General features: G+C 53.3%; 1 protein-coding gene across 3 annotated transcripts in view; it reads right to left on the bottom strand.

Moving 5' to 3' along the window:
* LOC119153780 (dynamin binding protein) overlaps positions 1 to 20,296 on the bottom strand; it is a 35,584-nt gene extending 15,288 nt beyond the window's left edge. Inside the window, exons 1-5 of one of the 3 annotated variants that reach the window (XM_037400633.1) lie at positions 13,291 to 14,614; positions 13,007 to 13,172; positions 11,364 to 11,542; positions 8,862 to 8,984; positions 6,361 to 8,304 (exon numbers count right to left, since the gene is read on the bottom strand). In XM_037400633.1, the coding sequence (XP_037256530.1) occupies positions 6,361 to 8,304; positions 8,862 to 8,984; positions 11,364 to 11,508 (2,212 nt within the window). In that variant the 5' untranslated portion in view covers positions 11,509 to 11,542; positions 13,007 to 13,172; positions 13,291 to 14,614. Of the gene's footprint in view, positions 1 to 6,360; positions 8,305 to 8,861; positions 8,985 to 11,363; positions 11,543 to 13,006; positions 13,173 to 13,290; positions 14,615 to 20,240 lie in introns of those variants that run through there. The other 2 variants (XM_037400631.1, XM_037400632.1) reach the window with 2 other exon arrangements.
* Between the last annotated feature and the right edge of the window lie 4,384 nt (positions 20,297 to 24,680).

The following is a 24,680-nucleotide window of genomic DNA, read 5'->3' as shown; positions in this document are numbered from 1 at the left end:
TGAGAAGAATATCAACTAAAAAGCTCTAATTTAGTAGAAAAAGGTTGGGGTTCAGAGCTGAAATGCAACACATTAACATGCAAAACCTTTAAGAGTGATGGTGACTAAGCAGCAAAGCTATGACAGGTGGGTTCTCCTTCTGTTGATGTGGCAGGCAGACAGACACATCTGAGTCTCATCCCTGAAGAGATGCTCTAACCAAGTAGCTGTCGCCAGGCTGCACCACAGAGAAATCTGTAAGAAGTGTAATAACTCTGCTTACAGAAAACATCAGACCATCTCATCTCTACTGGGGCTTTCAGATCCTAAATTCTGTTACACTGCGGACAGGAGGAGGAACCTGGGAGAGAAGCAGAGCATTGTAAAAGGTGCCCAGAGCAAACACAGAGGGAAAAACAGAGCCAACTTTTTCCTACCAGCTGAGCAGGAGGGTGGGTGTCTGCTGCTAAGTGTGATGGAAGGGCATTTGGGGAGGCTCCCAGGTGCTGGAGAGGTCTTACATTGAGGCAGCTACAGCAGCAAAGCCTATATGCCAAGGAGGGCTGCTGGTGGTCCTCCAGCAGGGCAGGAGGACGAACATAACAGGAACGTAACAGCAACCAGAAATGGGCCACACGACAGTGTCTCAAAACACCTGGAGCCTTCCTCCCACCTTTCCTGCTGTGGGACACTGGCCCTGATGGTGAGGGCATCCTGCCCTGCACCTCCCACAGTCATTCCTGCGCTCCTGAGCCTGCCACAACAGAGAATAAAATCCAGCACCCCCTCCCAGCGCACACATGGGTGTACACAGCATCTCATTTAACATCAGAGGAGTGAAGGCTCTCACCCGGCATCACAGTCTGTCCCTCCGACTCTCGCAAAAGCTGGCCAGGCTGGCACTGCTCCAGCCTCCTAAGGCTCTGTGGGCTGTTTCCCTCCCCACTTTGTTCCTGGCTCCTCCTAGCTTCCCCACTGCTCTTTGGACATCCTGGCACTGCAAAACCTCTCCCTTCCCTCACCCTGGGGACGCAGCTGAGCAAAGTCCCACCCTACCAGGGCAGCTGGTGGAGCCTGCTTAATCAAATACCTCCAGAGGACAGATTTCATGCTAAGCTGACAGGCAGCCACAGCCTCCAGCTCTGCCATCAATTTGGCTGTTGTACTGTGGTGCTGTTGTCCTCTGCATTTCAATCCCCCTTCATGGACGATTCACACACAGGTGCCTGCTGGCAGAAAGGGTGCAGGCGCAAACTGGTTTTCAGACACTTGGCTGCCCAGCAGGGAGGCCTGCCTACCAAGAAGGGCTCCTTTGGTCCCTCTGCCCAGACCCTACCATCTAGCTGCCCCTTCCCCAACACATATTAATATTCTTGCAACAGCGAGCCAAGCCCCACAAAGCTGTCTGCAGCTGAGTCTGTCCCAGCCACAGCATCAATGGAATGATTTTGCCCATGCCAAGACAGCCTGAGCCCTCCAGCTCTTCTATCTCTCCAGCTCCAGGGGTGCTGGCTGATGGGACTGGAGACCCACGGATGGCTCAGGGACACAGGGCACACAATTGCTGTAGCACAGGCAAGGGACCACTTGGTATACCAAGGGGCTGGAGATGCAGGAGGTACCACTGCCATCTGTGACAGCCCCTGACACACAACTGCCTCAATGTCCTGCCCATGTGTAGTTATGCAACCACAAGTACTTGTCCTCCACGTATGTTTCAGTGCTAAAACAACTTCCTCTATTTCCTGCTTTGCGCTGCCTGTGAAAAGCTGCCATACCTGCCCTCTGGAAGGTCAGGAATTGATTCCTACACACAGAATGTGTTCACGATGGCTTATAAAGCAGGCAGTGGAAATAATCCCAGCACCTCACCCTTTCCTCCATGAGGAACCTTCTCAGGGCCCTGAGAGAGCAGATGAATCAGCTCCACAGGTTTTAGAGTGTACCCAAAACACTTCGGGCACAGATGACAGAGCGACCGAAAGGATGGCAGTAAGCTGTGGGTCTGTGCTGCCTGTGCTTCCCTCCCACCTCGGCCTCTGTGAACGGGGAGCAAAAGCCCTTGCAGGGCAGACTGATGACTGTACAGAGGGGTAACGATAATGATGCCCATCTCAGCAAGCCCCAGGGTTTCCCATGAGAGCCCGGCTGTGCTGGCCACCCACCTGTGCCAGACTCCTGGTGCTGCCCAGGTGCCAAGGCAAGGCAAAGGCACACCCAAGGCAACCGCTCAGCATTTCCCCACATACCTTGCTGCTTCTTCCTGGTCTGCACAAACTCTGAGTGCCGTAGGGCACTGGGAGCCGTCCGTCTGTAGAAGCTGTTTCGCTGCAGCATGGAGCCCACCCTATTTGTTTCCTCGGCCTCCTGTTCCCAGACCTGGCTCCAGTCTGGCCGGCCCGTGCGCACCCTCGAGCGCTCTGCTCTGCTGCTGCTCCTGGCTGACATCCTGGGTCCTGCGGCTGCTTCTTCCAGCTCCCCACAGCCATAATTGTTGATATCCTGTGTCTTGGACTGTGTGTAGCAGGTGCCTGACTGCAGGCTCACACTACTGTCTCCTGAGGACCAGACCACAAATGTAGGAGCTTCACAACCTCTGTCCAGACTGCTGTGGTCCATGACATGGCCTTTGGACTGCCTGTGTCGCTCAGTGTCTTCTTGGTCTGCTTGGTCCCTGACACCTATATACCACCTTTCCTGCTCTTCATATGCCTCAGAGCCTCCACCCTCTCTATACCAGTTTTCCCCTTCCCTATATACTTGATTGCCTCCATCCTCTCTATACTGCCTTCTCCCCTCCCTGTATTTCCCAGGTACTCTGTCCATTCTGTACCACCCTTCTCTTATCTCAGAACTGCAGTCTCTGTATTGAACATCCTCCCTCTCATACACCCTATAGTTTCTACCATCTATATCCTGGCTTTTGCCTTCCCAAGCACCATCTGCTCTCCTGCAGTCCTTATACTGGATATCCCCCTTCCAAAAACCTCCGCAGTCTCCGTTCATGCTCCATTGGTCCACAGAGATGCCTTCCCCTCTCCTGTAACGGCCCCAGCCACTGTCTGCTTGCTGGCAGCCTGCACACTGCCTCTTCGCCCCGGGTTTGTCACTGCCGCAAACCTCTCTCCACACAGCACAACAGCCCTCATAGTCACAGCCAAGGAGCCGTGGCTCCTGCCTCAGATCCTCCACACCGTGCTTCGTCCCAGGATAAGTGCACATAGTCCTGCCAGGTGCGGTGCAGGGCCTGAGTTCCTTTGCTACCTGCTCCAGAAGCCCAAGCCTGGGCTGACGCCACTTCTCCGCTCTGCTCCAGTGCTCCTGTCCCAAATTTCTCCGCTCTGCTCCAGCGCTCCTGTCCCAAACTTCTCCACTCTGCTTCCGTGCTCCCGTCCCAAACTTCTTTGCTCTGCTCCAGCGCTCCCGTCCCAAACTTCTCTGCTCTGCTCCAGCGCTCCCGTCCCGTCCCAAGTCCCAAGCGAAACGCAGGTACTGCTTCCTGAGAGCAGCCACCAAGGGTACGCAGAGGCACAAGGGCCAATCGCTGCCAGCCCTGGCCTCCTCCACCTGCTGCCCCAAGTAATCAGTAACCAGCCCCGAGGAGGGAGGCCGGGGCTGGGCTGGGCAGCCTCTCACCGCCCAAACCGGCTCCGCAGCTTTGCCAAAGCCTCTCCAGAGGCGGCTCACAGGCAGGGAAAAGGAGGGCACTGGAGCATGTGGAGGCCCAGCCCCAAGACCAACGTCCTCAGGGAAGGGAAACAGTGAGACCGCAGGAAGCCACAAACCAGAGAGGGAATACCACATCTCCTTCCACTGTCTTCATGCTCCCGTTGGCATGGAGGCTGAACGATGTGGTCTAGCAGAGGCTGGGCTCTGCTCCACACCTCACCGGGGGAAACCGAGGCCTTCAAGCTGCCTCTGGCTCAAAGCTGGTGCTGAGCCCATCTTTTTCCCAGCCCTCACCCACAGGTCCTGGGAAAAGCAGGAGAGGAGCAGCTCTCTGCATGATAAGAGCATCCCCAAGCAGCATCTACACAGTGCCATGCAGCCACAGCTGCCATGTTCCATGCTCCAGGGCAAAAGGCTGGTCTGATAGGACCAGGAACACTGACAGGAACAGGCTTGAAAGGACTATCTGCGTTATGGAGTCCAGTGCCAACACACAATAAAAGTTTCCAGGGGGCATAGAAACACACACTCCAGTAACACCTCTCACTGTAGGGCACAACATATTCCCAGTTTTCCATGCCAAATGCAGGAGCTCCTCTAAGAAACCACTACACGCCCTAGACAGAAAGCAGCAGAGTCCATGAATACCACCCACATCTTAGGTTCTTGCAACATTTGTTAGGAATGCCCAGCCAATACTCCCAGTTGGTAGAAGACAAAACCAATGGACCCACCTATTCCAACTGCAGGAGTGCAAGCACTAACCCTGCCCAAGCCTGGTGAGCAGTGAAACCTTTAGCGTGCACACAAGATGCACCCAAAAAGCAACCTGCAGATTTCACACATGTATTTTAGAAAACCACGTATCTTCTGCTCTTCCTTTGGCTCTCCAAAGGATACACCAAGGGGCTGGGTTCCCCCAGGACCATGCAGCCCTACACTGGTTGCTGGTCAATGCTTAGTGAAAACTTTTCTCCCTCCAGCGTGCCTCCATGCTTCCCTAATGGTGACAAGGTAGAGGCTATGCTTTAGGCATGCTGCAAACATGTTTTGCTGAGCTGATCCAACACCGCATTACTGATCTGGCCTGCTGCACTAAAGCTGGGCTAGCAGGCCTGAGGCATGCTCCCTGGCGATGCTCAGATGTGCTAGGAGGGATGTGACAGAGCTTGGGTAGGGCACATCTTTATCACAGGACCAGAGAGGTTACACATAAATCCTCAGGTCTCTTGAAGCTGTGAAAAATTCTCCAGGACTGCCAAGGGGTAAGTTGATGGGTAGGATGTCTCAGGATAGTTTCTCAGATAGTTTAGTGCCTGACTAAAACTTCCAGTTCCAGTAACTAACAGAGCACAGGTTCCGCAGGATCCATCCTCTGTCAGGAGGCACCAGGACAGCAGGAGACATGTCCCAGCAAGACCCATCCCATCAGAAATTTTCCCTTGAGACCCAGCCTAGATTTTCGTCTTCCTACCTTCAAGCTATTTCACCTAGCCTCAAATCCCCAAAGTCTCCTTCCAAGCATCCCTCTCGCATGCTACTGATGTGGAGGTTGTCTGTCACCCTGTTTCCCTGGTACACCCGTATCAGCCTTCATTCCCATGTGCTCTGCATCAGACACGATCCTGCAGCAAAGCGCCTGTGCTCCTCAGCACTGATTAAGCAGTGGGAGGATGGAGGCAATGAAGTCAGAGTGAGTAATCTCCAGGCAGGAGCTGGCATTTCACTCCACCTCCTGCATGCAGTGCCCACATTTCCTGCACATCGTGGGTTTCGGTAACAGAACTGCTATGTCAGAGCTCCTGGGAGAAGCTGGGACAGGGACTGTGGGAGATGTACGTGATCCCGTCTTTCCACTTTGTGTACTGTAATATCAAGTATAACACAATTAACAGCACTGACCTTTATATGGCATCTTTGGGTTTCAGAGCCCAAATGTGCTGATATAATGATGGCAAATTCCTCCTCCCTGAGTAATTTTTCTGGGCTGCATGGACAAAATTCACCTTTTCAGCTACAGACATGCCACAATTAAAAGCTCCTTCTGGATATTACAAACAGCGCAGCATCATTTTCCTGTCCTGGACTCCACAGGTGGCAGGAACACAGGGGCAGGCTTTACTTTTTGCCTACTAACCCATCCCACTCCCAGGTCAGGTTCAGTGCCCTTCTGTGCATTCCCTCTGATTTGTGTGGTAAGTTCCCAAAGGTCTGTATCACCACCAGAGCAGAAACCACAGGACACCCAGTGCCCTGACAGGCTGAGGGCAGTCACACCACAGACATCAACTCAAATCTCAACTGCAGGACCATCAGCAAAGCCACTCTGACGCTCCTGCTCACTCCCCTACAGCTAAGAGGGGATGAGGCAGGGGGGCTGAAGAAGCACCAGCTGTGTTTTTGCTTGAGAGCAAGGACACACTAGGGAATGGATCAGATGAGGGCTCTGGATGTATGGTGGGACTAGAAGGGGAGATAGGAGAGATGGAAGCAAAAGGGGTGGGGAAAGCCAGGGCTGAGAGAGGTCCAGAGAATGGCACTGTGGTTCTCTTGAGGCAAAATCATGATGATTTGTATTGCAACAATACTTACAAAATTACCAAAATCAGAAATTAAAGAAAGGAAGAGAAGCCTATTTCCAACAGTGCCTGTATGCAGCATGGGCCAGCCGTCCCTCTGAAGCACTCCCATCCCATGCCACTGCAGACTTACCTCTCAGCTCCTGCAGCTCCACGCTGAGGCTCTCGATGTTGGAGTCACAGAACTCAAGGTTCTCCAGGGTCTCTGCCCTCACCAGCTCATCCTGCTGCTCCTCCAGCATCAGGCTTAGCTCAGTGCGGGTCTTGCCATAAGCCTCCAGGTCTCGCTCCACCTCTCCGATCCTCATCAGCAGAATGGAGCAGGGGGAAGCTGATCCTGCCTGTGTCAAGTCCTCGCATCCCTCCTCCACTCTCTGCTCCTGGGTGCTGGGCTGAAGCTGCGCAGGGGCCATGTTTTTCCGCTGGTTGCTTGACGGAGGCCGGGGTGCAGGCCGGGAGGGCTTGACTGAGAAGGACAGAGACCTGCCTTTGGGCACCTGGCCATCCAGCACGTGCACAGGAGTTGTTGCGAGGCTGCTGGGCCGAGGAGGAGGTGGCCTCAGGGCCTTCCTCCTCTCCGGCTGCCTGGCGTGGGGTGCAGACTCAGGAGACCCACGGACAATGTCCTTCTCAGAGCTGTAGTCCAGGATAGAGAAATGGCGGGAGACTTTGTCCTGCTCAGCACCAGTACTCGACAGACTCTTCTCAAACTGCGCCAGCTGCTCTGTCAGTTTGGAGTCGAGGTCCGTGCAGCTGTCCCCCTGCACTGTGAGCAGGCAGCATTCCCCCCAGCTCCCAGCCCATGTGTCCAGGCCCACCTGAGCACCTCCCAAGCTGGAGGAACCAGGTTTGGACTTCTCCTGTTGACCGTCCACCCAATTGTCCAGATCCCGGGCACTGCTCTGGCTCTCCTTGGGCTCCGACACCACCCAGCTGTTAGAAGAAATCACCTGGCTCCCACAGGAATCTTGCGGGGAGCGAGGAGCCTGCGGGGTCACAGTGGGACTACCTCCATCATGCTCAGGCAGGGCGTGAGTTTCTGAGTTTCCTGAGGGGGCTGAAACAGTCTCCTCATGCTCCAACCCACCCACCTGGCCAGGCCTGTTGCCCTGTTGGGGAGGCAGCTGAGCAGAGGGGAGAAGGCCATTGACTGCCTTCATGCTGTCAAAGGGGAGGGAGTCCACTGTGCCTTTGGGACATGGCCCTTGGTGTCCTGTGCTAGGCAAGGCCTGATGCTGTCTCAAGTCAATGCCAAGGGGATCCTCCGACCTCCCCGCCTTGTGAGACAGTATGTTGTCAGGCTCAGGGTATGCAGCTGAGCCATCCTCCTTCTCCCTGCCATCCTTCCCCAGCAAAGGAAGAGCTTTGGAGCAGGTGCTTTCTGGGCCTTGATGGATGGTCACTCCACAGCTGCCTCCACCCTGGGGATCCCCAGCACCTGCTTTTTCCATGCAAGCCTCGGAGGCTTCCAGCCGCACAAATCTGTGTGGAAAGATGCCATGTTTCCCTCTCAGCTCCCCCTCCAGCCACCCATCCTCCAGAATGCCTACGATCCGAATTCTGTCACCCACATCAAAATCCAGTTCCTTGGACTCCAGGGCTTGGAACTGATAGAGGGCAACGCCATAAGTGCTCCCTGGCTCCTCCTCCTCCTCTTTGCGGGGCATCTCCACTGTCCCATTGGTGTCACAAGCCTCTGTGGGCTCTGGATCTGCTGAGGTTCCTGATGCTCGCAGAGGAGTAAGCAGTTCCACAAAACCTTCTGGGAAGATGCCCCTGCGCCCTCTGAGCTCGCCCTCGAACCAGCCAGGCTCTGGAACACCAACAATGTTGATCACATCCCCTTCCCTGAAGTCCAGTTCCTCCTCCAGCTGAGCAGACAGGTCCATCAGAGCCCGGGCTTGGCCCAGTGAGTAGGCAGGTACCTCCAGAAGAGTGCTCTGGGACAGCTGACGGCTCTGAACTGAAAGGCACAGCTCCCGTACACATGATGAGGGGAAAAAGCCCTTGGAACCCCAGCTGCTTCGGCCCTGGAGCCAGCTGGAGGCCAAGGACCCTCCCAGAATCACCAGGTCTCCTGCAAGGAATGAGACACACTAGTTCAAAACTGCCCTCACGATTGCTTCCCACCTCTTATTACTGCCTCCCTGTGTCCCTCCTGGCTACGGGTGAGGTCTGGCACTCTGCACAGAGCGTAGTGCATGCTAGGGATGCAGAAGAGAACAGAATGGGGGTAGGGCATGAAGCATCAGCAGCCTGTTGCACACACATATCTAAGATACATGCTTCTGGCTGCAGAGCCATGAAGGTGCACCAAAGCTTTGATTTCTACCTCAAATGCAAGTCTAAGATTTGGGGATTGGAGGGCAGTTAAAATGCAGCTGTAAGTTTACGTGATCGGACAATCCAGATTTTTGGAGTTTCAAGAGTAGTGATAGATCATGAAAAACCAGTATCAGAGTGGCAGAAGCCTGAAGGTCCACAGTAGATTTGACATGGCCCATGTCATGAGGTATTAGGAAATTCCCCTCTCTCTCCCATCACTCTAGGCAAGATGCTGTGACTAGGTTCATGCTTCTGGAAAGACAGCTGAGGGCTGTGAGATGCAAAGCAAAGGAAGGGAACAGAAATTACCTCTCTGCAATGACAAGCTCCCTGGCTCTTGAGATGTGAAGTCACTGGTACAAACAAACAGTTTTTCCCCCTCCTTCAAAGGGGGAATATCCACAGGTTCCACAAAGCTGCTAGGAAACTGTCCTAAAATGAGAAGCAGTTGTCAGTGATGAGTCTTTCCTGTAGCCCACCACCACTCCCTCCACGCTTCTTACAGATTTTGGGATCTATTCATCTCTTGCTAAAGGAAAATACCCAGCTACCCAGGGCGCCTCAATAGCATGGTGGAAGAGGAACAAGTTTGAGAGTCAGGAATTCCTGAGGTTTTAAATACTTGAGAGCTAACAGAGAACAAAAAGCTTTGTGCCCTTGGCTCAGTCCAGGCAACCAACAGGCTGTGTTCATTGCTGGGACTGTGCCACCAGCATGGAGTTAGTGGGAACAGACATACTAGGTTTTCTCTGCTTTCATTGCTTGCTTCCCAACTCAGAGCCATGATGAGGACTGAGAGACCCAATAATGCTGGATCATGAGTCTTCTGACTGGGCACATCCATCTGGTGCTCCTCACTCTGTAAAGCTTGGGCCCTATGTGGCCTCAGCACAGAAATCAGGTCACAACACTCGGGATGACCACATCTGTGAGTGACAGGCTCTGTCACAGCTTCAGTGTTGCTGAGTCTCCAGAGGCCTTCCCCACTTTATCACCTCTGTGCACCTACTTCACCATGGCACCCATTGCTGGATGCCCAGCATTGCGAGAAGGCCACAGCAAGACGGGGCAGTGCACACTTGTCGGCCATCATAAGATAGCACTCAGCTACTAATTTCAGTCTGTACGTGACGTGGCAGAGCCCACTGCAAAGGTCACTAAAAATGTGATTCCCATCTTTTGTAATTTGTGGCAATAGAGTACGATAGAGTATGGGCTAGTAGGACTTCTGGCATTCACTCTTGATGACCTCATATGGCATCCACGCTGTTCAGTAAAACCTGGAGACACCATATCCTAGACACCCATAACTTTGCACTGGGTTTAGGCAGTTTGGCATCTGCTGTCATTAACCTGAGGTGCAATGAGCATCCCACAGGCTGCTAACCTCAGTGGCTTCCTTCACAGTTTTAACCAACTCTACTTCTTTTTCCATATCTTTAGTTTCCTGCTGTGTACATGGAAACAACCTAATGCTGTTACAAAGAAAGTCACAGAGCTACATTAGTTATCCCCCACAGAGTTCTAAGTATTATTATTGGTAGACTGCAGCACCTCCACAGTTTCTATTCAAAAGTGCTTTTTCAATTCCCTACAACTTCAGCTTAGAAAACTGGGCAGAAAACTACAACAGCTGTTCCACAGGAAAGCAGGAATGCAAGTGGGTTTTGAGTTACAGGTCATTAAAAACCATTTGGTTTGACTTTAGCATGTTTCTTGATCTTTGAGCTATGACACACATCTGTTTATTGTTCCTTAATAGCTTCATCTTCTTGACAACAAGCACATCAGTTATGCTGGGAGACAAAACTGTGGTGAAGAAGATACTGGTGATTTCTACAGAAGTAATTTGTGCCCAGTGACTTCAGCAGCAGCAGCAGGATCAGGTGCCCATTCATTCAGTGCCATTTATCAGCTACATGGAGCACAGGAGAGAAGTCCCTCTCTTCACTTTTGCTCCTGTCCATCTCTGTTTTAGCCAGGAGACGACAGCTCATGGCTGTTAGCAGCGGCCAAACTGCTGCTGCAATAGCAGCCCCATCTCCATGGCCAGGCATGAAACTCCAGTCCCACCCTCATGCTGAACACAGGCTTATGCTTTGAAGTGGCCTGGTTTTCATCTCCCTGAGAGCTCACATATCCTCTCAACATGAGTATTAAGATGAGAAAGAGCTGCTTAAACAGAGACCACAAGACTTGAAGTGTTTCACTAAGAGCAGTTTGCTGCTTCAGAAGTTTCTCACACCCCTCCAAAAATTTAAGAGACTTGCACACTATTTCAGGTGCCCAGATATTGATGGCAGCTTGTGCAGGAAAGTGCTTTAACGTGGAAAGGAGGAAGTGGAGCTAAGTCAGAGTGCTTGGAGGGACACATGGACTCTGTTGCTGCATCTCCCACTGACTTGACCTGACAAGGTCACTTGGATGTGGATGCATTTCCGCTCTCAGTGCATCTGTTTCCTCTCTCCCCTTCCACTGCCACAGCAGATCAGCACATAAACTAGTCAGCAAATGGGCTGTCTCCCCACAGAGGACAGAGCAACTAGTACTGTGAAGCTCTCACCTCCTTGAGAACTGACCCTCCACTAATCTCTCTCAAAAAACAACAAATGAGCAGTATGAATAGCTGACACAAACCTGGCAGGAGACCAGTAGCAGCAACCCATGCCCTCAGTCCCAAGCAAAGTCCTTTGAAAGATTTAGTAAATCAGATCTGGTCCTGCACAGTGCTGGCCAAGGGGATGTGTGCTCATGAAGTGGATGTTTAGCTGGCACATTATGGATCCAGGTACTGGCATTTTCAGCTCTTACCTGTGACACCTTCCTTCTTGCCGAGGAGCCAGAACTCATCCACCACGGCCAGCACCTCAATGACATCTCCCACAAAGAGGGGCAGCTCTTCAGAGACGCTGGGACAGAAATCAAAGACTGCTCGTACCACGGAGCCAGCCTCCATTGTGTGGGGTCTGAAGGCGGATCAGTACCTCAGGCTGAGACACAGAGAGAAGTTTGTTAGCAGCCAGAAACACCTGAAATTATCACATATATGCTCAGAAAGTAAAACCCTTCCTGAGCACAAAAGGCAGGAACAGTGTGAGGGGGTTCTGTCCTGAGCTCCCTGAAACCCCTTGCCATGTGAAGCATGCTGCAGGAACCAAGGGTCTCCAGCAATGCAGCCCCCATGGTCTAACATGCCTTGTGTAGCCCCACTGGCTATCTCTGTGCGGACACGTGGTTTTGCTGCAGTGGGGGGAGAAACAGCAAGAAAATTGGAAGTGAATTCCCATCAGGAAGGAAGCAAGAGGAGGGGAGGAAGCTCAGCATTTCCCTGACATGCAGGGCAGGGCCCTGAGCCTGCCAGGGCCAGGTGGGCAGAGAGCACCACTCACTCACATGATCCCACCATGTATGCTCTGGCAGGATGGGCACAGGCATCCCCCTCCCCATGCCATCAGTTGGGGCCACAGGAACCATGTGCTGGAGCAGCGTCATACTTCTGCCCAGCAAGAGAAGAGGCACAAAGTCCATTCAGGCAAGCTCACTCCACCATCCTCTTCCTGTCTCTGCTTGGGTCCACCCAGCCTGGGCATCCTCAGACCTGGCTGAAAATGCCCCTTCTGCCTTCTAGGTACCATGCTCAGCCATGCCCTGGGAGGCCTCACCACAGCTTTTGGTAGAAGCCAGGCTGAGATGAGGGTGCAGACCCTGTCCAAGCCTCTGGAAGCCAAGGCTGAAATGCCTTCCGGCAGGGGACCTGAAGGCAGGCAAAGACATCCTCATCAAGGGCTATGTCCTGAACTCCCCCTTCCTCTGGAAGCAGCTGGCAAGCCAGGACACTTTACTGTATCATCTTTGCTTTGTACCAAGCAGCCTTACACACCAAGGCAGCAACAGTCCTGCAGCTTCAGCTGCTCCTTCCCCTCGTCCCAGACCCCTCGGGAGGGGAACGGAAAGGTGCATCTGTCCAAGGCAACCAGAAACACTAAGATTATTCCTCTACATCTGCACCTCAGATCAGTGAGTGCTTCCCTTCATCTTCCTGTCCCACTGCAATTACAGGCAAAGCACGACACTGCTGACACTTCTCCAACGTGCTTTCAGAGCCCAGCCCTGTGAAACACTGGGACGTCAGCACGCCCCCACCAGCCCCCCCCCCTACACAGCCTGCTTTCCTCCAGCATTACAAGCAGAGTCTCTGCTCCATCCGGTCAGGCACAACTTCCCTGCAATGGGACCCAATGTCCTTCCCTCCCAAAATGCCTCCGCGCACGGTGGACAGTCACCCTCCAAGTGCCACCCAGCCAGTGACACCCTTCCCTTACTCAGCATGGCTCGTCAAACCTTCCTGCCTAGCTAACAGCAGAAAAAGCACAGTGACAACACACAGCACCACCCACAGCAAACACACAGGGCCCCCGGGGACCCCATTTGTCCATAAGCCGCGCATGGCCCACCTGAGCCCGGGAGAGTCAGGAAGAAGGGAAGCTAACACAGGGAGGAGAAAAACATTCCCGATGATGAGGTGCAGCCAACTTCCAGTGAGAGTGCCAGTGGGGGAGCCAGCCAGGGAAAGGCTTTCTGCTGACAGGACCACTCTGTTTATCCAGTCCAACTCACCTCCTGGGAACAAAGCGGGTTTGTGCTCGGCAGGAACAGCTTCCTCAGCACGTCCCTCCCCACCCCCAGTGTGTCCCTGCTGCAGCCAGCACGCTGCACCGCGGCCCCTGGCCACCCTCACCTCTGCCGTCCTGCCCGCCACTCCGATTGCTTTCCACTGCCTTTCCCGTAGCGTGTGGGCTCCTTGGGGCACAGGCTGTCCCTTTGTAGCCAGCGTTGTGCTGGCTGTACAAACAAAGAGCCCAATATCCAGCAGCCGACAGCACTTCGCCACCAAAAAGAGATGAATGGACTGGAGTGAATCAGGAGCACAAAGAGCTGCAGTTCAGGGTAGCAGGAACCTACTGAGGCAGAAGGAGTAACAGTATTAAAAACATGACTATGTGGAGCAGGGAAAAAGATGGAAGAGCCATCAATTAGCTTGGAAACACTAAAGACAAACACTGAAGAAAGGATCATTGCCCTGTTCAAGGTGGGGTGGCTGCGACAGGCTGCTACATGCTCTGACAGCAGCAGCAACAGGCATAGCAGTAGCAGCCCCTTGCAGGCACCTGGGGCTGCGCTGCACCCTGCAGATCGGCTGCCAGCTGAGCTCAGGGTCCTAGGAATCCTTGCTATACTCTGAATATGAAAACTTCACAACTGCACTGGGCAAAGGAGGAAAAAAGTACTGCAGATGTAATTGCTGCCATGGAGTAGTTTCTCCAGGCGCACATGATGGTACAGCGAGATTTCTTGCATTTCTTCTGACCAAAGATGTAAGAGTGGACTAAGGATTGCAAGGATTACAGCCCATGTGCTGCAGACCCAAACCCTGGCTTTGCTGCAGATACTGGGGCTGAGGATACAGCCTTCCCACTGCCCAGGGCTCAGTTCCTGCCCCTGAAAACAGCAGTATCACTTCCTTAACTCACCTGCAGCTCTGGGGACCATTAAAATGTGCAAGGTTTTCCAACAAAACAGAGGATCCAAGATGGGGCAGGCAGGATTGCAGCTGTTCTGCCATTAAAATATGGGCACTAACATATTCATGTGAAAAGCATTCCCTGACAGGCACTCCATGAGGTAAGAAAGCGTGATGTAACTTCTGAAACTGCCAAAAAAAGAATCCCAACAAGATTGTGCTCCCTCAGCAGTATGAAGAAGAGCAGGATCACTCCCTGACTCCATCTGAGTCTAGACACTATGCCCCTATTTTGAAAGCAGTGAATCAGTCTTGCTCCATAACATGAACTGGACACAAAATAATATGTTTTTCAGGACCTTCAGCTTGTCTTACTCCTTGAAGAGCTGCCTGCCAATGTTTTCTCAAAGCCTTCACCTCGAGAAGGAAGCCTCCCAGCATCTTCCAGACTAGAAACTTACTGAGACCAACTCTTCTGGCTTAATGGTAGACGCAACCTTCTCCCCGATCCACCCTAGATATTGTGAAAACAAACATTCAGGAACAGCTCGCGAAGAGGCTCCAGCAGGAAAGGAAGACTGCAGGGAGAGCTGGGCTCCGCCTGTGATCCCCAGTGAGTCACGGCTTCTGACAGCCGGCCAAGTACCATCCCCTCTCACCTCAAGGATGGGTGATCCCTGCCTGCTAGGGGGAGGGGGGGAGGGAGGACTCCACAACTGAGCAAACACTGGGACTTCAGGCTGCTGGCAGAGGTCAGGACTGCGAATTACAGGATTCCTGCCCCCGCCTAGCAGCAGACCCACATCCAAAGAGAGCCTCACTGTGCAAGTATGAAGCTGCAGCGCAGCAGCGAGTGAGCCCCGCTGAGAACACACTGTCTCGCTGCCTGGTCCTGCACAAACTAGGTAACACATGTTCCTGGCGCGCAACTGCAGCCTGCCTGGTGCCAAACTCCAGCCCTGACACAACAGCATTGTGCAGCAAGGCAGAGAGTGGATTCCCAGGGCATTAATCACTCCTCCCAGCCTGCCTGCCTGCATGCTCAGCACACATTAACGTTACCTCCATGAAAGACTGCCTATCCCATTTTGCTGCTAGCTCTGGAGCCTGTCTGGCCTGATGAAAGGAGGGTCCAGAACCAAACGACGGCTATTAACTGTTACGATATTGTTTTGAGACCTTCAGCACAGACTGGGTCAAGCCACAGCAGCCAAGAGAAGGCATTTACATACTGACTCTTGACATCATCTTGTATCCCTCCTCTCTTTTTGCAGCAGAAATTGGGCAGGGTAAGAAGTCTCAGACAATGGACTCACCAGCACCAAATAATTATCAGGCACTTGCTCGAAGCACCATCACTTAGATGGAAGCAGACTACTGAAAATAGTGACATAAATGCCCTTTTTGCATCCTTTTGATGGTAAGGGTGAGCAAATGAGTCTGGTGAGTTTCTGTACCTTAAAAATGGGAGTTCTGTCTTCCCTATTTTTGCTGAGAGATGCTGAACCAAGGATTTCAAGCATTTAAAGAGATAAGGCAGCAACATGAAGAGACCATTTTAGGCTGATTACAAAAAGTTATTAACAGACCCCGTAAAAGGAGAGACACAAAATGTTTGCAGACAGCTAATCTGCAGACATAATGAAAGTGCTGATCAGATCATGAGATAAACAGTACTAATGGATAGATACCACAAATTTAGCAGCAAGAAAACCAGACTTCACAGGCACTACCACCAGTTGTTTCCCTCTAAATAATACTTTTTTCAGCTTCTCACTCAAGAAGCAGTGCTGTTAGCTATGTATGGTCAGCATAATAGCACTGTAACTGAAAAACTAACATTTCACCAGACTGACCAAAACTGCAGTATGGGCTTCCACAGGCACAATTGGTTTGCACAAGAGGGACAAGTGAATTCTTGTGCAGCACACGCCTCAATCTCTATAAAAACTTTCGAGCCTGTCTGAGCAGCAGACCAGGAAGGAGTCAGATTTCCAGAAATGTTCATAAGTCATTTGTTGCAGAATTATTAAAGAAATTAATATTAAAAATATTAAACAAATACTGCCAGTGAACTTTTTTTTTTAAATTTAAAAACTCCATCAGTTTCACCAAGGTCTTTTCATGACTCCTTCCACTCATTATAGCTCAATGCCTGTTCACTGAAAATGCAATCCATCCCCAGAGCTGGAGACCCCTTTGGCCCCGTTCAGCGCACCCTCCAGCTGCTGGGTCCGGTTTCAACAACAGATCTGCTGCAGCTCTTGCTGTGCTCTAGGCTGCAGGATCAGTACCTAACATGCAGTGGGAGGAAACCAGGAGTGACACTTGCCTTCCCACATCATTGTGACAAGCACAGAAGCTTACCAACTCCATGCCAAGGCATTCCTACCCTTTCCTGCTGTTGCTCCCTGTGGTCTCCAAATCTGGACAGCCCTCTTTCCCTCCTCCTTATCCCACTGCATCTGCCCAGCCCGCACAGTCCTCATCCACACTTCAAGAGTAGGACATTGCCTGCACATCAGCATGCCCCAACTGTTCACACCAGCCTTCAGAGCTGCCATCACCCACAGTCACTCCCCCTGCTCGGAGCAGAACATGTCACTCTGTAACTCCCGGAGGTCCTTGCTCGCCTGCACATTCCTGGGTGGAATAAGCCTGTTGAGCCAGGCTGCCTGGGCCCTGGCTGGAGATAGTGCCAGTGCAGGACCGGGGCTCCAGCAAACTGCAGAGCTGACCCTATAAATCCTGACAGAACGGCCAACACAGCAAGCAGGGCAAAACCCCAACTAATGGTGTAGAGGAAAGGAGCCTTCTCTCACCAGGGAAATACTGACCGCTGCAGCCTCTTGTTACGAACTCTTTGCCTCAGCAGATCCCAGAGTCCCTCCGCTGAGCTTCACACAGTGGGAAACATGAGATCTCTTCTACACTCCACATCCTAACCCCATATGGCTCACAGGAGGAAGAAGAATCTCCTCACTTTAAAAATAAATAGTTTCTTTTGCTTCATCTGTGATCTGCTATACAAAAATCATTGAAATTAACAGCTCTAGGTTGGATCATCAAGCCCTCCAGATCCAGGACAACCAAGGACAAGGGCTGCTTAAGCAAGCTGTGGCTTCCCACCACACATGTGCAATGGTTTGGGGTATTTGCCACAGGAGGTCTGCCACATACCACACAAATCGTTCAAACCACTTCTCTCCAGTTGGGCCCTGGCTGTCACAGTGTTTTCACCTGATCCACTGCAGGACGTGGCTGAGGACACGCTGGTGGCATTTGCATGGGGTAAGCGTAGCGTGGGGAGGAAGGAAGAAGAGCTTGTGCTGGGCCAGACAACAAGCAAATGAAAGTCATCTGGAAAGTAGAGCACAGCATCAATTTTTAATGCAAAGCAGAACACCTTGCCAAAACATGTGAGCAAGGAGACTGTGATGGATATTTAATCTCTGGCACTGGGGACCCAAGCACGCAAAGGCCAGAAGACCAGCTCAGGAGACAGGAGTTTCCCAAATTCTGTGTGGAGTGGCTGCAGGCACCTTTACAGACCCTGTTACAGAGTCCTGTTTTCTCCCACCCTGAGGCACATGGCTGTCTCTCTTGCCATTTTTTCAGACAGGCTACAATGACATAACTTACAATCAGGAACAGACAAAACCCCAAGAGCAGCACCACTTCTGCTGTGCAGTACCATGGCAGGGCTACTGGGGGTAAGTAGTATACAAATGCAAAATTAGTCATTATACCTTGAGTACATATCCAAAACAGGTTGAACTGGGGCTACAAGGACATTCCTTAACACTGGAGCACTTGACTTTGCACCCTGAACCATATTTTTCAAGATAGCTTTTGGACAGAAGCCCATTATGGTGCTTTGGTTGCTGGGCAGGGAGTCCAGAAATCTGGAAATTACTTGAGTTTGACTTTGAAGCTCTGCTCTTTGCCCGCCATCACTCCTGTTCTGTGCTGCTCATTATCTCCAAACAACCTAAATCCCTGGCAGGGATTCTGCTGATACCTGGTAACACGTGTACCTCTTCCTTTCAGAGCCCCTAGGTGCTCCTGAGAAGAAAGCAATAGATTTTATTTCCCAACCGAACGGTTCTAAAAATAAAAGCTGTGTCACTCAGAAGTGGGGTTAAGCAATCCTTAGAACATGATTAGAAAAATACTTTTGCTGGAGGTCAAGGGGAAATTATCAGTTAAGGTAGTGAAGTGCAAAGGTAATCACAATTCAGGCTGTCCCACCCAAGCTCACATCACCACCATCACGAAGTCTGTCTGAACAGTCATCCACTGCAGGGACACCTCAACTGCGTATAGAACCCCGAGACGTCACACAGCCATGCTTCCACAATGGCTAGCAGAGCCAGTGCTCTGCAGACTGCAAGTGTCACTCCTTTCCTCTCCCCTACTGCTCAGTTCCTCCTGTCCCATTACCAAGTTAACATTTCTCTAAAATCATTGTATGTTTGTATTGGTTTTTAACATCACTGCTAATCCTAAGCAGAACATCTGGAGAGAGAACTGAAACCTTTGGCCTTGGCAGAGCAGAGATTTCAAGAACAGGACAGCAGAAGCCCGCTTGGAGCTGTGGGCATTATCAGCACTGTGCAGGGCCTCACAAACAAGCAGGACACATGCAGACACAATGCCCAGCATGACTTCCAGCCAGAGGAGTGAGTCAAGATGAGGGGGATGATGGTGACATCCTATAGCACAGTACAGAGGCTGTATTTGGCAAAGCATCTGCACAACTGCAAATTCCGTCTACAAACTCTTTCATGCCTTTTGCAGAAGAAAAGACAGAACCACAATGGAAGCGGAGGAGAGCATGGCAGAGGCAAAGGGAGAGAAAGCCTTTTCAGAAGAAACTAAAACTTATGGAAACGTGGCAAACCTCAAAACAGATTTAATGCTCATGACACAGCTACAGCCTCCCGAGATACTGTGGCAAGGAGGACAAGATGTGAAAGGACAGAGGTGGGGGAAGTACTTCAATCGTGAGGAACTGCAGCAGAGACATTTGAACCCAGAGGCCAAATTGTGTCAAGGATGGGGATCAGCTGAGGCACTGCTCAGGGTCAGTACAGGAGCAGCAGCAGCCTCTGAGGTGCTGAGCGTTAGCAAAGCCTCTATCCCCTGGCGAGGCCACTGGATTCTAATTCATCTCTGTTACAAAGTACAAGGCGAGGGTGTCATGCTGGTGGCAATGCAGGGGGATTTGCATTTGCCGGTGAGAACCAACGGGGAACTCTTGTGAGTTTCTCTTCTCAGGCTGACCAAGCAGAGCAGATGCTCTTCAAGGACCACCTGGGGAAGGCGCAGCGCTGCAGCCTGCGGCTTCTGCTCTGTGTGCAACCACCTCTGCCACCCTTCACCAGCGCTACCACCCCTGGCTCATGGTGCCAGACCACTCAAAGTCCCGCACACCCCCACTGCTTCCACAAGGCCAGGTGCTCCCCGGGCAACAAGCAGCCCAGGCAGCGCCAGCTACCACCCGCTGCACGCCTGCCCGGTGGTGGGTCATCCCCCCGGAACCGGTGCCCGCACGGACATAGCCAGAGGCCAAAATCCCTGCGGATGCCAGGCAGGACACACACAGGTGGGCAGCCCCCGCTGTAGCCCACCGCTGCTCCACGCTGCCGAAGTGCCCCAAGTACCCCCAGGGCAGCGCGGGCGCCGTGGGACGGAGCCGGCGGGCACGGCGAGCACCCAGCTGGGCGCCCTGGGCTGCGGGGCCTCAGCCCGGCTGCCGGCACCGGGGGCGAGCACCCACCTGCGGCAGCGGCGCCCACCCGGGGGAGCAGCGCTCCGGCCAGGGGAACCCGCCACCCCCGGGCCGGCCAGGCGGCCCAGGGCAGCCCCCGGGACCGGCAGGGCCTCGGCCTCGGCGGGACGGCGCGGGGGGAGCGTGCCGGTACGGCGTGCGACGGCTGGAGGCGCCAGGCGGGGCGGGAGGCGGCGGGCGGAGGCGGGGGCCGCGGCAGAGGCGGGGGGGCGGGCCGCGCCGGGAGCCCGGCGGAGGCGCAGGCCGGGCGGCCGCGGGGGCGCGCGGGGCGGGGGGAGGCGGGCGGGCGGGCGGGCGGCGGGGGCGCGCGTAGGCCGGGCGGCGGCGGGCAGGGAGCGCCCGGCTCCCCCCGACCGCTCCAGCGGGTCCCTACCTTCTCCCGGCCCGTCCGGGCGCCGCGGCCGCTCCGACCCTACGGGTCCCGCTCCCGCCTCCGCCCCCCGCCGCCCTCTAGCCCCGCCCGGGCCCCGGCCGGCCCGGCCCCCCAGTGCCCGCCCGGCCTCGCAGGGCCCCGCCCGGGCCCGCCGCCTGGCTCCCTCCGCAGGGCCCGGCCCGCGGCTGGGAGGCTGCGGGCAGGGCTGGCGGGACGGGCTTGGTGCTGCTGCGCGGGGCCTGGCCCGCAACCTGGGGATCCCGGGACCCCGGGTGACATGGGGACATAGAATCACATAGAACGGTTGGGTTTGGAAGGGACCTCTGGAGATCATCCAGTCCAACCCTCTGCTAAAGCAGGTTCACCCACAGCAGGCTGCACACAGTCACGTCCAGGCCGGGTTGCCAATGTCTCCACAGAAGGAGATGCCACAGCCTCTCTGGGCAGCCTGTCCCAGGGCTCGGCCACCCTCAGAGTAAAGAAGTGTTCCCTGATATTCACATGGAAGTTCCTTCTTGTGTTGTAGTTTGTGCCCATTGCCCCTTGTCCTGTCACCGGGGACGAGGGGCATCCCCCTTTCCAGCGCCACTCGCCCCCCCTGGCGGCCCACAGGGACACCCCGACATGGGACAATGCCCAGGGTAGGGTGCCAGGTGCGGGGACATGGGGTGCAGACACCCGCGTGGCCACCAGGCCGGGAATAGCACCTGTGCACCAGGCACCCGTGCTAGGCTGCTGGCAGAGCACCCGGGGCCCGGTGCGGAGCAAGGCAGGCAGTTGCCTGCGCAAACCCTCTCTGACTTCTTCAAAGCGCTGCTGCCTTGCAGACACGAGCAGCGCCGGGGCCTCCCTTCCCTGCTGTTGCTTTCTCCTGGGAGTCTCTTGCTGCCTTGTGGGCTTCAGCTTCGGCAGCAGCCGACGAGTAGGTCTACGCTGTCCATCTGGTGCAGTCTCAGTTTTACTGCTAGGAGCTGGCTTGGCTGCTTAGATACACCGTGAGATCATGCCAGAGCACCAAGATGAAGAAAACCAAATAGCTCCCCAGCAGAAAACTGTGACAGGGAAGGCCAGTTTGTGCATCACACGGGTTGGGCACACCGAGTACAGTAGGTCCTGCACTGGTTTTCCTGGTAGGCCAAAAAAAGCCTCTATGCCCCAAGGGATACCATCCCTCAGCAACACGCTGTAAAGCCCCTAGTCTCTCAGTCCCCAGAACAGTTATCGCTGTTTGGCACTTGTTTGTGCATTTAGCTACACTTCTCCATAGCAACCACCCAGATCCCAGCTTGGCTTGCTACCAGCTAGGCGCGGGGTGTGCAGAGCACGTTGCACGCACTGCTGTCAGTCGTGTCGGTATGTGCACAGGCTGGGAGCTGACTCCCCGTCTGCTCTCCTGAGGCAGCGACCCACACTGCTGTCATGGTGCGATGCTGTTGATGGCGTCACATCCACCCTCCCCACTGGGGTTTCTGCTCATCCCACAGCTTTGATTGTAAGAGTTTTGGTTCATTCTTCTGGGACTGGCTTCGCTTTGTTTACATGGTTCTCCAGCATCTGCATACAGTTCTGGTCTCCTCATCTCAGAAAGGTTAAAAGAGAATGGAATAAGGTTTGGAGGCAGGCAGTAAGGATGCTCAGGGGCATGGGAACAGACTGTACAGTGAACAACCGTGTAGGCTGGGACTCTTCAGCTTGGAAGAAGGACGCAGTGTGGAGGAAGAGGTCTACAAAATCATGAGTGGCCCAGAGAGGATGGGGAGGACTGTTCGCTGTGTCTTCTGACACAAACCCGTCAACTGCTTTTGCCTTGACTGGAGCCTCAAAAGAATGTGAAACCACTGCACTGCAGATGTTGCGTCCAAGGGTTTAGCTCCCTATTTTGCCTACACTTGCAACATTGGGGGCCAAGTTCATGGCAAGTCTTTGAGAGCCCTGCTTAAGAGAGTGCTGCCTCAGAAACATTTTGTAACCATGTTTTCGTGTGGAGAGCTCGGCCATGGGCAAGTGGAGCATTACCAAACTGTTCAACACAAAAATATTCAGAGCTGGGAGGAGAACGAGCTGAACAAATCCCACCCCAGAGAGAGACAGTCCTCCAGAAGGTTGTATCTCATAGGAACCCTCTTCTAGGGGAAAAAGCATGCAAGTGAGACTAATTTTACTGCTGCACTGCCAACCCCACAGCAGCCTCTGAGGGTGAGTGTTGTGGCCTCCTGGGTTGGCTGTCCTGTTCTAGAGAAGAAATCCTTCTCCTCTGACTATGCTGGAAAGTTAAGGGGAGTTGAGATGGTCCTACATATTCTAGGACCACAAGAGGGCAACATGAGAGCACCCTGCAGCCAAGAGGCTCAGCTAGGCAACCAATAACACTGCTGGGATGCGGGTAGCATGGGCAGCTCTGTGCAGGCTGAGCATCACTCTGTCCAGGGACAGCCTAGCTGAATTAGCCAACTTAAGGCCGCTCCCTGGGAGCCCTTTCCTTGCTCTCAGCTTCATACGCATCCTCAGAGGTGAGCAGTTAGCTCAGCCCCCTGAGCTAGTGCCATGGTTGGGGGCAGCAATATCTTCCCACATGTGGGTCAGACACATGGTAACAGCAGACCCTTCTGCATACTGCATGGGGCCAAGCTGTGGAATGCAAGGTGGTCTCCCTCACTGTGCCTGCACATCCACCAGGAAATCTTTTGGGTGAATGTGCACTGACACATGGCTTCAAACAGGAGGGTCCAGCATCTGGAGCGATGCTGTTGGGCTTGTCCAGGGGAAAGAGGTGTTAAACCACATAGAACAGGGGTCCTCAAACTACGGCCCGCGGGCCGGATACGGCCCCCCAGGGTCCTCAGTCTGGCCCCCGGTATTTACAGAGCACCCCCCCCCCCCCGCCGGAGGCTGGGGGGGGAAACAAGCAGCCACATATGACTACCTGCCTCTTCATCTGCGCACCGGCCCCGTTTAAAAAGTTTGAGGACCCCTGACATAGAAGTTTGAACATCTCAGTCCCACCATCGTTTTTCACTTCCTTCTGTCACCAAAAGACACAAAATTAGAGAATCTGAATTCAGCTTTGGTTGCACATGTGGAACTGGCCAGTGTCTCCAGCCCATACTGGCCTCTGCAGACTGAAATCACTCACAGCCAGGGTTAAACGCTTTACCGTTCCTGGCACTTTTTTGTAATAGCCTGTATAAATACCCTGCAAGGGACAGTTTGCTCTGCCTTTCCAAGAACAGACATGACAGAGAAACAGCTTCTGTTAGCAGGCAGAGCTACAAGAGAGTGTGTGTATGCTTCTAGGGCTGAAAATGCCACTAGCATCTTGTAGCAGAGACAGAGGAGGAGGTGACAGTGAGGGATGAAGTGCAGAACATTGCCTATGCGGTAGGGTGGTAGAGGTTGCTCACAAGAGATGAAAAGGTGTTTGCAGAACAGGAGGAGCAAGGGGATGTCTGGGAGACACTTTCTGGACAGGCTTGAGACATGGAGAGAACCAGTGCAATGAAGGGCTGTATGGGGGAGACTGGGAAAACGAAATTGCTGGGGTACATGGGTGGGACTGTTTATCCCTCTGGAGTTACTTATTTTCTATGGAGAATGCTAGAAGGGTTTTGCCTGCTTAAGATATTTTCACCATGGAAATAACCAGCTTTGTTTCTGCTCTTGCTCCCACTCCAAACCCGCCCACACAGACTAAGCAGCATTTTAAGACCCAGCCTGTAGTACCCCACCTCACTGAACTACGGATCATGTCTTCCCTAATCCAATCACAACTTATGTGGCTTGTGCTGTCCCTGTACAGAACACTGCTGGCATCCAGTGTCCACACTTTCCTGTTGCACATTGACAGGACCAAGGTTCAGGGTATTTACCTCAAAGGAACATCAAATCAGCTGACTTGCACTCCTACTCATCACTAGTTGCCAGACTTCACCTGGTTGCTCCTGTGCTCAGACCAATAGTTTGTGTTGGCTGAAGCAGATCCTTCAGCAAGCCATGTGCTTTGGGTCTGAAGACATAAGGATATAGGACAATCCTTGGCTTTTGCCAGTGTGTATCATTTTAACCTGTCTGACTACAAATAATCCAAACCAGCTACCAGAAAGTCCCATCGACACATCAAGATAAATGTGACATCAGCCAGGAGACCACACCTCCCAATGCTGTGTTCCTACTTGTGGAATTGCCAACCAGCAATGGCTGTGCTACGTGTGGGACAAGCTGTGTTCAGAGCTGGTCACATCACCGACTGCTTTAAAACTGACCTCCCCCTAACTTCATCGTCAACAGGCAGCAAGTGTCCTTACCTGAGGGAGAAGCATGGCACTCACACCCAGAGGACCAGTGCCAGGATTCATGTGCCCAGCTTGTGAATGCAGCAGGTCAAAGACCAGGGCCTGGATTCATCCTCCCTGGTATGCACTAGTGTCTGAGCATCTCATGGGG

This window comes from Falco rusticolus, chromosome 9, assembly GCF_015220075.1.
Source record: "Falco rusticolus isolate bFalRus1 chromosome 9, bFalRus1.pri, whole genome shotgun sequence".
In the NCBI taxonomy this organism is placed as follows: domain Eukaryota; kingdom Metazoa; phylum Chordata; class Aves; order Falconiformes; family Falconidae; genus Falco; species Falco rusticolus.
Note: the sequence above shows the minus strand (reverse complement) of the source record. Positions and strands in the feature narration are given on the sequence as shown.